The sequence below is a fragment of the Cololabis saira genome, chromosome 4 (genome assembly GCF_033807715.1).
Source record: "Cololabis saira isolate AMF1-May2022 chromosome 4, fColSai1.1, whole genome shotgun sequence".
In the NCBI taxonomy this organism is placed as follows: Eukaryota; Metazoa; Chordata; class Actinopteri; order Beloniformes; family Belonidae; genus Cololabis; species Cololabis saira.
This window is the reverse complement of record NC_084590.1, coordinates 3,189,256-3,205,615: the sequence shown is the minus strand read 5'-3', so window position 1 is coordinate 3,205,615 and position 16,360 is coordinate 3,189,256. Positions and strand designations below refer to the sequence as shown.

Sequence of the window (16,360 nt, the reverse complement as noted above, 5' to 3'; positions counted from 1 at the left end):
CTTTTTTCCCATAGACCGCAATAGTAAAAGAGAAGCCTCTAAAACTGTTCACAGGAACCTCCAGCTGTAATCACCGGCAATTACTAATCTTTGTATTCTATATTTTTAAGTCATGGACTTTATATCCGTCAAAAATGTTTTATAACGGCCAGAAAAGTCAAAGAAAAGTCTCTTTCTGGGCGTGACGTCACGGCCGTGTCGGTGCCATTGATGTTGCCCCGGGGCATGATGGGAGGCCCCAGAGCATCATGGGAGGTGACTCAACTGAGCATGCTCTATGGGCCCGTGTACACGGAAGTAAACCTGGAAGTCCGAGATTTTTTCGGCACATGCGCTGGCTGAGCAGAATGCATTGAAATGAATGGGCGGCCATTTTGGGCACTGTATCCAGTTAATATTATAGATCCATGGGATGCACCTGCCTTTACCAGACTAGAGAATACACTTCCCCATTGTGGGACTACTCAGGGAAAAATGTATTTATTTAAGGCGGTGTACAATAGTTGTTGTACAATGTTCGCTAGGGAAATAAGTCGTCTTCCAGGGTGAGTGAAGTGTTCAAAAATATGTTTTGTTTCTTTCACGTCCAAAAAGATGCAAAAGTGTAGAGAGGAATAAGGGTAGTCTTTGCTGTTGCTCTTTCCTGTTGATGGAATGATTCTTGGTGTTTGATCATTACAGGACTGTCTCCGAAAATTACAATATTGTGATAAAGTTCTTTATTTTCTGTAATGCAATTACAAAAACAAAAATGTCATACATTCTGGATTCATTACAAATCAACTGAAATATTGCAAGCCTTTTATTATTTTAATATTGCTGAATTTGAGTTTCCCAGTTTTAACTTAAATCCTTGCTTCTGTGAGGGTCTCTGAAAAAAGAATTGAGAATGTAGATAATACTGGGGTCCTTGACATGCCAGTTTGAGATCTAAATATGTTGTTATATCGTTATTGAATGCACTGTATTTTTTATTTGTTGCATTGATTGACTGAATGTTCCTATATTTTCAACACTGTGTCTAGTTTTATGTTTTACACTATGCAATACGTTTTACACCATACAATATGTTTCTATACAGAACTTTGTATTTTTTTCTTTATACCTTTGAAGGATAAAAAAAGTCTTTGACAGATCACTGTCTGTTTTGGCGTATTTGTTACAAGGTGGTGGTGGTTGTGAGGGGGTATATGTGAGTGTGGGCCAACTTTCTAATTGCAGGGTTCAAATCTTTATAATTATAATATACAATTACCAGGTAATATTATGGAAACAACACACACTTTCTTTTACAGTCCAGTTTAACTTTAATTACTGAGTAAAAGCCAGGTAAACATTTCTGTACTTATTGGGTAAATACTTAGGAAAAAGAATTACTGGGCAAGTAACTACAAGGTAAGTACCTGCCAATTACCAGGTAAAACATGGTAACTATCAGGTTAATTACAAGGTCAATAGAGTCATTTACACCCTCGGGGGTACCTGCACCAATCCATTGATAATACATAAATCACTAAGGAATGGGTAAATACCCGGTAGTTATCCATGAAATGTATAGTAAATTCAAGGTAACTACATGGTCATTGAAGTGTAATTAGCTGGTAACTACCTCAAATATAGGTTATAATTTCCTGGTAGTTTGCAGAAAAATACTTAGTAATTACCTGGTACTTACTCAGAAATAATTCATGTAATTTCAGAGTAATTACATGGTAAATTGGCTGGTAGTTACCAATATTAACCTAGTAAATACCTGTAATTTCCCTCATAGTTCCCATCTAATGTCTTTGTAATTACCTAGTAATGTTTAGTTTAAACAACCAGGTATTTACCATGTTATTACATGGTAAATACACATAATTACATGGTACAAGAAAATACGTAATAATTACCTAGTACCTACTGGGTAAATTGCCCGGTAGTTACCATGTAATTACCTTGTAAATAGAAGGTACTACTAGGTAATTACAGTGTAATTACCATGATATTACCTGGTTATTACCGTACTGTAAAAGAAAGGGTTAGGGTGAAGGTCCGAGCCGGTGGAGCGGCTGCTTTTCATCTCACCTGCCCTCAAACCAACAACCACAGAACAATAACAACAATACAACAATAACAACACATGGACTGCTGACTTTTTTAAAGCATTTATTCATTATACATACACACATATATATGTGTACACACACACACACACACACACACACACCATATATATATATATATATATATATATATATATATATATATATATATATATGTATATATATATATATATATATATATATATGTATATATATATATATATATATATGTATATATATATATATATATATATATATATATATATATATATATATATATATATATATGTGTATGTATATACATACACACACATGTACATACATATATACATACCCACACACACACTCATATATATTTACATATGGTGTGAGTGTTAAAAAGTGCATAAGCATAAATAACGTTTCTCTCCTGAAAGCTGGTGAATCCACCTGAGAACAGTTTCTTCAGCACCACTGAATCATGCATTCTCTATATTGCATAACAATATAAAAATAGAGCAATATCGTGTTTAGTTTCCAAAATATGTTTCTGTTGTTAAATGGCAAGAATCAAGAGAAGAAGAAAAGAGCCCTACAGACGGCAGGGATCGTTGCTCATATTTATCCTTAGCCCAGTCATGGTTTTTCACAGTACTTAGAAAGATTTGGTGACAGCTACACAGGCAGAAACAGATGCAATAAAACTCAAGTCTTTTGAAACTCTTAAAGTTCACAGTGCCACCGTCCCTACTGATGTCTGGGGAAGAGAGAAAGAGTGAAGTAAATACTGGAAAACAGAAAACTTGGAGAAGTGCAGTGCAAAACTTTGAGAATCAGGCCGATGGGCCGTCTATGGCGCTTTTCCACTAGCACCTACTCAGCCCGACCCCACTCACCTCTAGGGGTCTAACGTGCTGAGTACATACTTTTCTGTATCTATTCTGTCGAGGTTCTAAGCTGCTGAGTCGGCTGTATCTGACATCATCACACTACAGGCCACCGATTGGTCGGGGGGTTGGAGTCAGACGTCTGAGTCAGGAGGAGGAAATCAGAGAAAGAGACTCTGACGGATTCTGGTTCATTTTATTCAACCAGCAACGGCAGCAAAAGTCTGTTTCTGATCCAACTCTGAGGGTCAGATGTTCATAAACCTGGTGCTGAGGAGAGAATTAAAAAGGGATCTAGAGGAGATAAGGAACGACCAGATCTACCAGGAGATCTGTCTCTTCATAGCTGCTCACGGCTCCAGCTGACTTTTCAGCAGCATAGAGACAAACTAAATAAAATTAAAAATCCTCACCGCTTGAAGTTTCTCTCACTAATTTTTTAACTTGGTATCAAACAAAAGCCACAGACCAGCAGCACATCTATCATCTCCTCCAGGTTCTACATCTTTAGTGTTGTCTTCTTCCTTTAGATACACAATCAAATACATCACAGCAGCTTCTCCAACCTCCTACTTCTGATCTGGGTGTTGAATTGTTGTTGAAAAGAAACCAGGCTGAGTTGAGTTGAGCCGAGTAGGTTCTAGTGGAAAAGCATCACTAGAAACCATAACCAATCCTATTCAAATCACACTGTCAAACCACATTAACATAAATAAATGCAAGGTAGAAAAAAGTAACACTTCCATTTTTTATGTTTTCAGGCAAACAAATGTGGAGATGGGTGTAGGTGAAGGCAGAGACAGCGTTGCATAGAGAAGGACTTCTGAGCTGGAGATCCATTCACTTTATGGATTGGTTGATGGGGATTTATAGCCCTGTGTTTGCCTCACACACACACACACACACACACACACACACACACACACACACGACACACTCCTCCAGCAGGACCAGCATGGCACCGGTGCAGAGACGGAAACCAGAGCTGCTGGATCCGGTTCCTGTGACATCCATGGTGTTCTCTACAGCCACATGCAGATCTCGTTACGTGTTTTCGTGAGCAAATACATCAAAGTTAAAGTCAAAACAAGGGCCGGGCTGGAGCGACAGTCCCATCCTCCCCCTCCTCCTCCTCCTCCTCCTCCTCCTCCTCCTCATCCTCCTCCTCCTCCTCCTCCTCCTCCGGTCCGATCCCTGGTTGTTGGCCGGTGCTGACCCCCCCGTTACTCCCAGGGCTTCACATCCGCGAGGAGGAAACCAGCTCGTAGAACAAGACGTAGGCGTCGCTGCCGCGGACCTGGCTGGACGGCATTGGCGTCACTCTGGCAAAGACAGGATGTGGAGAGGTAGAATTAAAGCTGAAATACTGGAAATATGGCCTTATTCTACAGAAGAGTATTAGGGGCAGGCAGGAGAAAAATAAAAATAATATTTTAGAGGAGGAAGTTTTTTTTTTCATTATGCACTTGGAGAAAAAAGTCGAAAAAAGAAGTCGAAATGACGAAAAAAAGTCGAAATATCGAGAAAAAGGTCAAAATGTTGAGAAAAAAGTCACAATTTTTTTTTTTTTTTTTTTTTTTTTTTTTTATCTTTTTTTTTTTATACACATGTGTTTATTGATTTTCTTTTAAATCAAAACAAAACAGTATTGCACATAGACAGTTGCACATAAAATTAAGCGAAAACCCCACCCTCCCCCCTCCCAAAGGCAAATCAGAAAAAAAAAAAACAAAAAAAAAAACAAACAAACAAACAGGGAACGACATTACTTGTTTGAAATATCAGATAGATGATGCAGAGGTTACATCAATATTTCCAAATGAATATATCTCCTTCAAGTTTCTAAAAATTCTCCAAGATCACAGTTCTCCAAGAACGAAAGAAAGGGATTCCAGATCTCATGGAATTTGGCTGATTTCTTTTTCATCGTGTACGTCAGTTTTTCAAGGACAAGGCATGTTGATAACTCCTTCAGCCAGCGACCAATCGTAGGGCTCTTAACATCCTTCCAACATAGAGAGATCAAGCGTCTAGCTTGTACAAGACATAAGTCAGTCATTTTCCTCTCTTTGTTGTTCAGCAGACAGTCTTCCGGATACAAATTGAGAATGCATAGTTCAGGGCAATCAGGGACTGGATTTAAGGTCATTTGAGAAATGCATTTTACAACTTCATTCCAGAACTTATGTATCTCAGGGCAACCCCAAAAGCAGTGAAATAAAGTACCTTTTTCCACATTGCATTTGACACAGACATCAAGAATATTAGGATTCATCCTATTCAGTCTCTCCGGAGTGATATAGGTCCTCATAATCCAATTGTACTGAATCAGATTCAGGCGAGTATTTATTGTAAGACGATGAACTCCTGAGCAAATCTTTTTCCAGGCCTCATCTGAGATATCTTTCTGCATGTCATTCACCCATTGAGTTCTCTTATGCTCAGTAGAATCTTTATGGTTTTCTGCTAGTATAGTATAGAAAAGGGATATTTGACCTTTGCCATTGCAGTTATTCACAGCTACATTTTCTAATATGGATAGAGGAGGTTGTGTAACAGAATGTGTTTTAGCATAAATGAAGCTCCTTAACTGTAAATATTTAAAGAAGTGGGTCCGGGAGATACCATATTCATTTACAAGTTCCTCAAATGACATTAATTTGTTCTCCTTGTATAGGTCCAGGATTTTATAAATGCCCTTTGTTGTCCATATTTTAAAGCCTTGGTCTTTTTTACCAGGGGAGAAGCTATCATTCCCCCATATTGGTGAAAAACCAGAAAGTGAAGAAGATTCACCCAAAAATGATTGTACACTATGCCAGACATTAATTGTGTTTCTCACAAAGGGGTTATCGGTGAGTCTTTTTAGTTTTTGACAGGTGCAGAATATAAGTAAGTGTCAAGTCGCAGGCCTTTGGTACAGAAACTTTCAATTTGTACCCATGGTAAGTAAGGCTCAGCTGAGAACCAGTACATTGCAGCCCTAAGTTGAGCAGCCCAAAAGTACCACTGTAAATTGGGTAATTGTAATCCTCCTCTCTCATATGGCAAATAAAGAAGTGAAAGTCGCAACCTTGACCTTCTGTTATTCCAAATAAATGTTGTAAATATTTGCTTCACTTTCGAAAAGAAATGTGGCGGTGGAGGTAAAGGGATAGTTTGAAATAAATATAAAAACTTTGGCAGTATACTCATCTTGATTACATTTATACGTCCTATAAGGGAGATTGGCATAGATGACCAATTGTTTATGGATTCGGTTACTGTAGAGATCATGGGTTCATAATTACAGGGTACTAAGTCTTTGATGTCTGGGGTAATGGTGATACCAAGATATTTGAATCCGTTCACTGCATTGTTGAAGGGGTGATTTATCACTGGATTTAATCGTTCCTGCTTATTCAGAAACATGATAGAGGATTTTGTTTCATTTATTTTAAAGCCTGAAAATGTTCCAAATGTGTCAATTAAGTTGCACAGATTAAAAATTGAATTTTTTAGGTCAGTTAACAGCAAAAGAGTGTCATCAGCATACATTATGATACGATGCTCTGTTTCTGACACTTTAATGCCTGAAATTGAGGGGTGTGATCTTACCGCTATTGCAAACGGTTCCATTGCTAAAACAAATAACATTGGCGAGAGAGGGCATCCCTGACGGGTACCTCTTGAAAGTCTGAAAGGGGATGATATTAAATGGGTGGTGGAAACCTCTGCCAAGGGGTCAGTATAAAGTATCTTGATCCATTTTCGGAAGTAATCACCAAAACCAAAGCGCAACAGCACATCAAATAAATAGCTCCACTCCACTCTGTCAAATGCTTTTTCAGCATCCAAAGACAGGATAGCAGTGTCAAGGGCCCCCTCACTTGCATGTATTACATTCAACACCCTTCTGGTATTATGGAAAGCCTGACGGTTTTTAACAAAACCATTCTGATCTAGACTGATCACTGATGGGAGCACTGGTTCTAATCTTCTAGCTATCACCTTAGCAATAATCTTGGCATCGGTGTTGAGTAACGAAATGGGTCTATATGATGTGCAGTTGGTAGGTGACTTATTAGGTTTCAGTATAAGTGTTATTAGTGCATTTCTCAGGGAGTCTGGGAGACAGCCTTGTTGAAACGCCTCTTCATACATTGCTAAGAGAGGTTTGATTAATTTGTCTTTAAATATCTTATAGATATCAACTGGCAGTCCATCGGGACCTGCAGTTTTACCTCCCCTCATATTGGTAATAGCATCATTAATTTCTGAGGCAACTAGTTTAAAAAAAAAAGTCACAATTTGATGACGATATTGATTTGAAACACATATCACACATATGCAGTTATAACTTCAGAAACGTACCGTTAATGTTCCACTCCAAGGATGTAAGTTAGTTAGTTAGTTAGTTACGGCTGCTGCTGCAGAGCTGTCAGTCGCTCTGCTAACTGGATTTGATGGACCAGAGGAGACATTTACACTTTATTCACCAAATTGTATTTCAACTTTATTCTCAAAATTTCGACTTCACTCACGAAATTTGAATTTATTCTCAAAATTGTATTTCAACCTTTTTCTCGACATTTCGACTTTTTTCTCAACATTTCAACCTTTTTCTCGACATTTCGACTTTTTCTCGAAATTTTGACTTTTTTCTCGACATTTCGTCTTTTGCCATTTGCCTTCATTCTAAGGCTTATACAAGACTTTTCATTTGTACTAGAGGGTGGGAGTACATGCTCCTCCAGGAAAGGGGAATTGTGTGTCACCATGTATTCAGATGTTGCCAGGTAACCACCAGCAGACACTCATATGGTATAATGTGAAAGTGATGCTGCAAAAGGGCCTGAAAATGTAACATACTGGTAGATAGATAACATACAAACATAAATAGTAAGGAACTTACTGCCATGGTTATCCACGCCTTTGCTGGATGTGTGCACATGAAGTAGGCTACATGAGCAATGTCCAATGTCTGACGGTTTCTGTTTTTGAACCCACCTGGAGTCGTTAAACGTGTACCATTCCCCAGAGTTTGGATTGCGACAGTAAGCTGTGTAATGACCGCCCATGGTGGTGCCTGAGTGGTTGGACACGGCATACAGGCTGTACGTGGCATTGGCTGTGAGGGAACAGAGACAAAAACAGAATCTAGTCAAAGGTCCATTTTTTTCAATTCAGTTTTATTTATATAGCCTTTATTTCATCTATACAAGTTGTCTCTAGGTGCTTTCCAAACCTCCAAAACTGATCATGGCTGCAACTACCTTTTCTAGAATTTCAATATATAAATAGGAGGTTGAATATTCATCATTCATTCATTATCTTACCCGCTTTATCCCTTGCGGGGTCACGGGGGTCTGCTGGAGCCTATCCCAGCTCATTTTAGGTGAGAGGCAGGGGTTACACCCTGGACAGGTCACCAGTCCATCACAGGGCCACATATAGACACACAAACCATGCTCACAATCACACTCACACCTACGGGCAATTTAGAATCACCAATTAACCTAATATGCATGTTTTTGGACTGTGGGAGGAAGCCGGAGCACCCGGAGAAAACCCATGCAGCCACGAGGTTGAATATAATTCGCTAAAATGTCTGGGTCAAGAGAAGGTTTTTGAGTTAAGGTTTAATTACAGCGACTTCAAAAACCTAATTAGCTTTTGCCTTTACTCTGCACTAGTGCATAATTTTTGTCCATCGTTCTTGTAGTTTGTTGTGCTGGTCTGCCCCCCCCCCCCTTTTCTGTTTTGTGCATGTTTGCAGGCCGGAGCTTTAGGAGCTGCGTGCTGACCTGCAGTCCCCCCCTCTGATCATCCCACTGCTACTTCCACGTGCCTGCAGTCCCCCCTCTGATAATCCCACTGCTGCTTCCACGTGTCTGCAGTCCCCCCTCTGATAATCCCACTGCTGTTTCCACCTGTCTGCAGTCCCCCCCTCTGATCATCCCACTGCTGCTTCCACCTGTCTGCAGTCCCCCCTCTGATAATCCCACTGCTGTTTCTACCTGTCTGCAGTCCCCCCCTCTGATCATCCCACTGCTGCTTCCACCTGTCTGCAGTCCCCCCTCTGATCATCCCACTGCTGCTTCCACGTGTCTGCAGCCCCCCCTCTGATCATCCCACTGCTGCTTCCACATGTCTGCAGCCCCCCCTCTGATCATCCCACTGCTGCTTCCACCTGTCTGCAGCCCCCCCTCTGATCATCCCACTGCTGCTTCCACGTGTCTGCAGTCCCCCCTCTGATCATCCCACTGCTGCTTCCACTTGTCTGCAGCCCCCCCTCTGATCATCCCACTGCTGCTTCCACCTGCCTGTGTAGAAGTCTGCTTGCTGACATCCTGGCCTAGAAAGTGAGGTTCAGTAAGTAAAATGGTAATTTTCCAATACATTTTCTGTCCACTCACAAAGTGAATGACCTTAGTTCATCTTTAGGGACCATATCCACACTATCACTCACATGGCTTTTTTTAGTCCTGTCTAATGCTTAACCCTTGTGCTGTCTTCGGGTCAAGGAAGGAGGAAGAGAAGAAGGGAGGAAAGACGGAAGGAAGGAAGAATGAAAAGAAGGAAAGAAAGAAGGAAGGAAGGGAGAAAAGAAGGATGGAAGGATGGAAGGAAGGAAAGAAGGAAGGAAGGAAGGAAGGAAGGAAGGAAGGAAGGAAGGAAGGAAGGAAGGAAGGAAGGAAGGAAGGAAGGAAGGAAGGAAGGAAGGGAGAAAAGAAGGAAGGGAGAAAAGAAGGAAGGAAGGAAGGAAGGGAGAAAAGAGGAAGGGGAGAAGGAAGGAGAAGCAGGAGGAAAGAAAGAAGGAAGGAAGGAAGGAGGAAGGAAGGGAGAAAAGAAGGAAGGAAGGAAGGAATGAAGGAAGGAAGGAAGGAAGGAAGGAAGGAAGAGAGGAAAGAGGAAGGGAGAAAAGAAGGATGGAAGGAAGGAAGGAAGTTAGGAAAGAAGGAAGGGAGAAAATAAGGAAGGGAGGAAAGAAGGATGGATGGAAGGAAGGAAAGAAGGAAGGAAGGAAGGGAGAAAAGAAGGAAGGGAGGAAAGAAGGATGGAAGGAAGGGAGAAAAGAGGAAGGGAAGAAGGAAGGAGAGAGCAGGAGGAAAGAAGGAAGGAAGGGAGAAAAGAGGAATGGAAGAAGGAAGGAGAGAGCAGGAGGAAAGAAGGAAGGAGAATGAGGTCATTTTGACCCGAAGACAGTACAAGGGTTAAGACAGAAACCTCTTGTGACAATGTAACTGTCTATTATGCTGTAAACATGTATTCAGTTCCAAGTCAAACCTTCTCTAAACTCGTGACAGATTAGACTCATGACCATCTAGTAAGTGATTTAGCTCCAGAACATCTCTTTAAGCTGCTATCTTGTATGAAAGGATGATATTTACTGTTTTCAGAGGCACACTCCCGGAGCTCCAGATCCTTCAGGGGAAAGTTAACAAAGGTGGATAGTTTGCTACTTCTTCTTTCCTCGGAAAAGCGTTTCAGATCTGGATAGGGAGGGGAGTCAAGGACCAGGGGCTCCATGTACAGTACAGCACAAACACTGCATGCAAAGTTCTCTCTTCAAATGAATCAGGGTCTAAATCCTTCAAATGAAACTGCTTTCTTTGGGGAATTAGTTCCAGGGAGTTCCCAGCTCTCACCAACATTCTTGACTAGCAGTGCTCACTTCAGCTCATTAACCCCTGCTGGGCTCTGAGTAGGGATGCTGCTCCATACTGCTCTCAGATACTCGTACTCGCAAACATTCTCCCATACCACGCACCGATACTTCATTGTTGTTGTAGTTCCTGGTGAGTGGCTCTAGGGGGAGATGTTGAGCTGCAGTCAGCGTGGTGATGAGTAGAGAGTGATACAAGGTAGTGACAATTAATGCCAGCTGGACGTCAGCAGTTTGGACATATTTCAAAATAAGGGACGACGACAGAAGCTAGGCAGACTGAAGCTACTGCTGCTAAGGTGTCAAGAGGAGGGAAGGAGAATATGTCGTTTAATACCAGCAACTTGATAAAACATCTCAATGTCAGGGTTTGACATTTCCCCCAGTTTGTGTTTTCTGTTCTGTCCCGCCTGTTTCAAATTTGCCCTGATTGTTCACACCTGTGTCTCATTATCCCCTGTGTATATCTGCTCTTGTCTTTCCCTGCTCCCTGTCGGTCCGTACTGTTTCCTTCCTCCATGTGTCCTGTCAGGTTTTCGGATTTTTCTCTAGTATTTTTGTTAATCCTGCTCTGCAGCGTTTTTGGTTCTTGTTTTTTGTGAAATAAACTCAGTTTTTGGAACTCCTGCCTCTCGCTCTCCTGCTTTTGGGTCCTCAACAAACCACACTCCTGACACTCAAGACGCATCATAAAGCTGAGTATACGGAGTTTGCTAATAATACTGCAAGACCACAACAGCAACATTAGCTCAGGTTCTGCAAAAGCCACAGACAATCGGGCAAGAGACAAGTTAAATAGCGGAGGCTCTGACCCGTTATCTAGCGCTGGATGAGCAGCCACTGTCAGCTGGAGAAGACGAAGGATTTCACCGTCTTCTCCACACACTCATGACACGATATGATGTTTCATTGATATGTTATGTTTGATATTTCTTAAATGTGAAGACAGTGCCAGTGTGGAGACTTTTTATTTACACAGAAAGATTATTTTTTGTTTAAAATAGTTATTCTACTCATTTTATTTATTATTATTTATTGAATTTATCTGTTGCAAATAAAACCTGTCTTCCAATTCATTGCATTTTTAGCCTAGTTATTTTTGTGGTAGAAGTATCGTATCGGTACGACGGAGTATTAGGGCCAAACTAAGACAAAAAAGAATAATTGGAAATTATGAGAATAAAGTCATATTATGATAATAAAGTCGTAAAATTACAAAAATAAAGTCATAATGTTGCGAGAATAAAGTCGTAACATTACGAGAATAAAGTCATAACATTACGAGAATAAAGTCGTAATTTATGAGAATAAAGTCGTAACATTACGAGAATAAAGTCATAATGTTGCGAGAATAAAGTCGTAACATTACGAGAATAAAGTCGTAACATTACGAGAATAAAGTCGTAATTTATGAGAATAGTTTATGAGAACAGGAAGAGCATCTTCTCCCTGTGTTAAAATGAGGAATATTGAGCATTTTATGAAGTTATATTTATATATTTATAATATATTTAATATTACGACTTTATTCTCAAAATATTACGACTTTATTCTCGTAATGTTACGACTTTATTCTCATATTATTATGACTTTATTCTCGTAATGTTACGACTTTATTCTCATATTATTATGACTTTATTCTCGTAATGTTACGACTTTATTCTCATATTATTATGACTTTATTCTCGTAATTTTACGACTTTATTCTCATATTATGACTTTATTCTCGTAATTTCAATTTTTTTTTGTCTTAGTTTGACCCTAATTCTCCGTCGTATATCGGTACTCGGTATCGGCAAGTACACAAATTAAAATACTCGTACTCGGTGCGAAAAAAAATGGTATGGGGGCCTCCCTAGCTGTGAGCACATGACGGTCTCTCCTGACTGCAGTTCGGACCCGTCTGTAACCCAACTCAGAGAGTTTACACCGTCAAAGCAGCTATGACGTGGAACAACATCACCACGTCGCCTGCCAGAGTCACGTCTGACAGCGTGCTGGAGTCTGGAGGAAAGGATACGCAGCACTAGGATCTTGGGGAACTTCTGTATCGTGAACTTCTTCGTGCACCTTCTCCTGGCTTTACACCTGCAGCAAGTCTGTGGAGGAAACAGCAGAAAGTGGAAGGTTACACCAGTATTCCAGTTGAGGTGGGATGAGATCCCCCCCTGAAATAAAAACGGTCAGAATCATCCCCCCTGAAATAAAAACGGTCCAAATCATCCCCCCTGAAATAAAACGGTCCAAATCATCCCCCCTGAAATAAAAACGGTCCAAATCATCCCCCCCTGTAAAACTGCCATCCCTCCTTTCCATCACTTATGTCATTTCATCAATGAATGTGGTTTTACTGCTATTTCAACATTTAGAGTCATCACCAGAAAAATAACACCAGACAAATAACTTATTTGACAATTTTCACCTGTTTCAAGTAAATTTTCACTTGAAATAAGTAGAAAAATCTGCCAGTGGGACAAGATTTATCTTCTCAACTCACTCATCTTCTCCCGCTTTATCCGTTACCGGGTCATCGGGGGCAGCAGTCTCAGCAGGGATGCCCAGACTTCCCTCACCCCAGACACTTCCTCCAGCTCTTCCTCCAGCTCTTCCTCCATCTCTTCCTCCAGCTCTTCCGGGGGGAGTCCGAGGCGTTCCCAGGCCAGCCGAGAGACATAGTCTCTCCAGCTTGTCCTGGGTCTTCCCCGGGGTCTCCTCCCGGTGGGACATGCCTGGAACACCTCCCTAGGGAGGAGGGACATGCCTGGAACACCTCCCTAGGGAGGCGTCCAGGAGGCATCCGGTACAGATGCCCAAGCCACCTCAGCTGACTCCTCTCAATGTGAAGGAGCAGCGGCTCGACTCCGAGCTCCTCCCGGGTTACCGAACTCCTCACCCTATCTCTAAGGGAGCGTCCAGTCACCCTGCGGAGGAAACTCATCTCTAAGGGAGCGTCCAGCCACCCTGCGGAGGAAACTCATCTCTAAGGGAGCGTCCAGCCGCCCTGCGGAGGAAACTCATCTCTAAGGGAGCGTCCAGCCACCCTGCGGAGGAAACTCATCTCTAAGGGAGCGTCCAGCCGCCCTGCGGAGGAAACTCATCTCTAAGGGAGCGTCCAGCCACCCTGCGGAGGAAACTCATCTCTAAGGGAGCGTCCAGCCGCCCTGCGGAGGAAACTCATCTCTAAGGGAGCGTCCAGCCACCCTGCGGAGGAAACTCATCTCGGCCGCTTGTATCCGCGATCTTGTCCTTTCGGTCACTACCCAAAGTTCATGACCATAGGTGAGGGTAGGTGCGTAGATTGACCGGTAAATCGAGAGCTTCGCCTTTCGACTCAGCTCCCTCTTCACCACGACGGTCCAGTACATCGACCGCATAACTGCGGATGCTGCACCGATCCGTCTGTCAATCTCACGCTCCATTGTTCCCTCACTCGTGAACAAGATCCCGAGATACTTGAACTCCTCCACATGAAGCAGGACTTCTCCACCCACCCGGAGAAGGCATGCCACCCTTTCCCGCTGGAGAACCATGGCCTCGGTCTTGGAGGTGCTGATTCTCATCCCTGCCGCGTCTCACTCGGCCTCAAACCGCCCCAGCACATGCTGAAGGTCCCGGTCCGATGAAGCCAACAGGACAACATCATCTGCAAAAAGCAGAGATTCAATCCTGAGGTCCCCAAACCGGATCCCCTCTGGCCCCTGGCTGCGCCTAGAAATCCTGTCCATGAAAATTATGAACAGGACCGGTGACAAAGGGCAGGCCTGCCGGAGTCCAACATGCACCGGGAACAAGTCTGACTTACTGCCGGCAATGCGAACCAGACTCCTGCTCCGATCATACAGAGACCGGACAGCCCTTAGTAGAGGGCCCCGGACTCCATACTCACTCAGCACCCCCCACAGAATGGCACGAGGGACACGGTCGAATGCCTTCTCCAGATCCACAAAGCACATGTAGACTGGTTGGGCAAATTCCCATGAACCCTCGAGCACCCTGCGGAGGGTGTAAAGCTGGTCCAGTGTTCCACGACCGGGACGAAAACCGCATTGTTCCTCCTGAATCCGAGGTTCGACTATCGGCCGTATTCTCCTCTCCAGTACCCTGGCGTAGACTTTCCCCGGGAGGCTGAGAAGTGTGATCCCCCTATAGTTGGAACACCCTCTCCGGTACTCAGGGCGAATCTCATCCACCCCCGGTGCCACTGAGGAGCTTACGAACCACCTCGGTGACCTCGGCTTGGGTGATGGATGAGCACGCCTCCGAGCCCCAACCCTCTGCTTCCTCAGTGGAAGGCATGTCAGTCGGGTTAAGGAGATCCTAGAAGTATTCCTTCCACCGTCCGACGATGTCCCCAGTCGAGGTCAACAGCTCCCCACCAGCACCGTAAACGGTGCCGGCAGAGTACTGCTTCCCCCTTCTGAGGCGCCGAATGGTCCTCCAGAATTTCCTCGAGTCCGACCGAAAGTCTTCCTCCATGGCCTCCCCGAATCCTCCCAGACCCGGGTTTTTGTCTCCAGGACCGCCCGAGCCGTGGCTCGCCTGGCCTGCCGGTACCTATCTACTGCGTCAGGAGTCCCACCGGCCAACATAGCCCGGTAGGACTCCTTCTTCAGTCTGACGGCATCCTGTACTTCCGGTGTCCACCACCGGGTTCTAGGATTGCGGCCACGACAGGCACCGGAGACCTTGCGTCCACAGCTTCGAGCCGCCGCGTTGACAATGGAGGCAGAGAACATGGTCCACTCGGACTCGATGTCCCCCGCCTCCCCCGGGATCTGAGAGAAGTTCTCTCGGAGGTGGGAGTTGAAGATGTCCCTGACAGAGGGCTCGGCCAGACGTTCCCAACAGACCCTCACAATCCGTTTGGGTCTGCCCGGTCTGTCCAACCTCCTCCTCCGCCAGCGCATCCAACTCACCACCAGGTGGTGATCAGTTGACAGCTCAGCCCCTCTCTTCACCCGAGTGTCCAAGACATGCAATTTATCTTCTCATTACAAGCAAAAAAATGTTGTTCCACTGGCAGATTTTTCTACTTATTTCAAGTGAAAATCTACTTGAAACAGGTGAAAATTGTTGTTTTTTCCAGTGATGAGTCTTGTTTTAAGTGTAATGAGATTTTTTTACTAAAATGAGACATTTTAACTAGAAATAAGACAAATATTCTTGTTAAGATTGTGAGTTTTTGCAGTGATCCATTTTACTTATCCTGTGAAGGACAGAGTCATATTGATAAGTTCAGAAAAGTGTTTTTTATTGTTGTGTTTTGATGTATTTGATGTAAGCCCAGTGGATATTTAAAGCTTACAGAAGGCTGCATTTAACTGCTGCTATGTCATTCCTGCAGTATTTCTGCAGGTGTTTTGGTCACTGCTATTATTTGTAATATATTATATTATTTGTAATCAGCACAAATTATCTGTCCCCATATGATAAAATCCACCATCCCCCCTGATTTCTTTTTTACAACTCGAGGGAAAACATGTACAGTTTTTATTTTAAATAAAACGCTTAATTAAAGAAGAACACTAAATTTAAATAGAACATCAGTCCAAAACATTAAAATATACATACAGGACTGTCTCAGAAAATTTGAATATTGTGATTTTCTGTAATGCAATTACAAAAACAATTAAAGCTGCAAGCAGCGATGAACGGGCCCTCGCACTCACGGCCACCGCCCCCCATAAGCATATCAGAAATGACACCACCCACGACTTCCTATGTTAAACCATTCAAAAGATATAGCAGAAAAAAGGTACAAC

General features: G+C 42.9%; 1 protein-coding gene across 3 annotated transcripts in view; it reads right to left on the bottom strand.

Moving 5' to 3' along the window:
- Nucleotides 1-4,115: 4,115 nt before the first annotated feature.
- The window catches only part of LOC133441410 (ubiquitin carboxyl-terminal hydrolase 2-like), a 55,838-nt gene continuing 43,593 nt past the window's right edge, over nt 4,116-16,360 (bottom strand). For all 3 annotated transcript variants that reach the window (XM_061718677.1, XM_061718678.1, XM_061718679.1), the window contains 4 exons: nt 12,619-12,697; nt 10,324-10,425; nt 7,940-8,060; nt 4,116-4,272 (listed from right to left, as the gene is read on the bottom strand). In XM_061718677.1, coding sequence (XP_061574661.1) covers nt 4,188-4,272; nt 7,940-8,060; nt 10,324-10,425; nt 12,619-12,697 — 387 coding nt within the window. In that variant the 3' untranslated portion in view covers nt 4,116-4,187. The remainder of the gene's footprint in view (nt 4,273-7,939; nt 8,061-10,323; nt 10,426-12,618; nt 12,698-16,360) is intronic.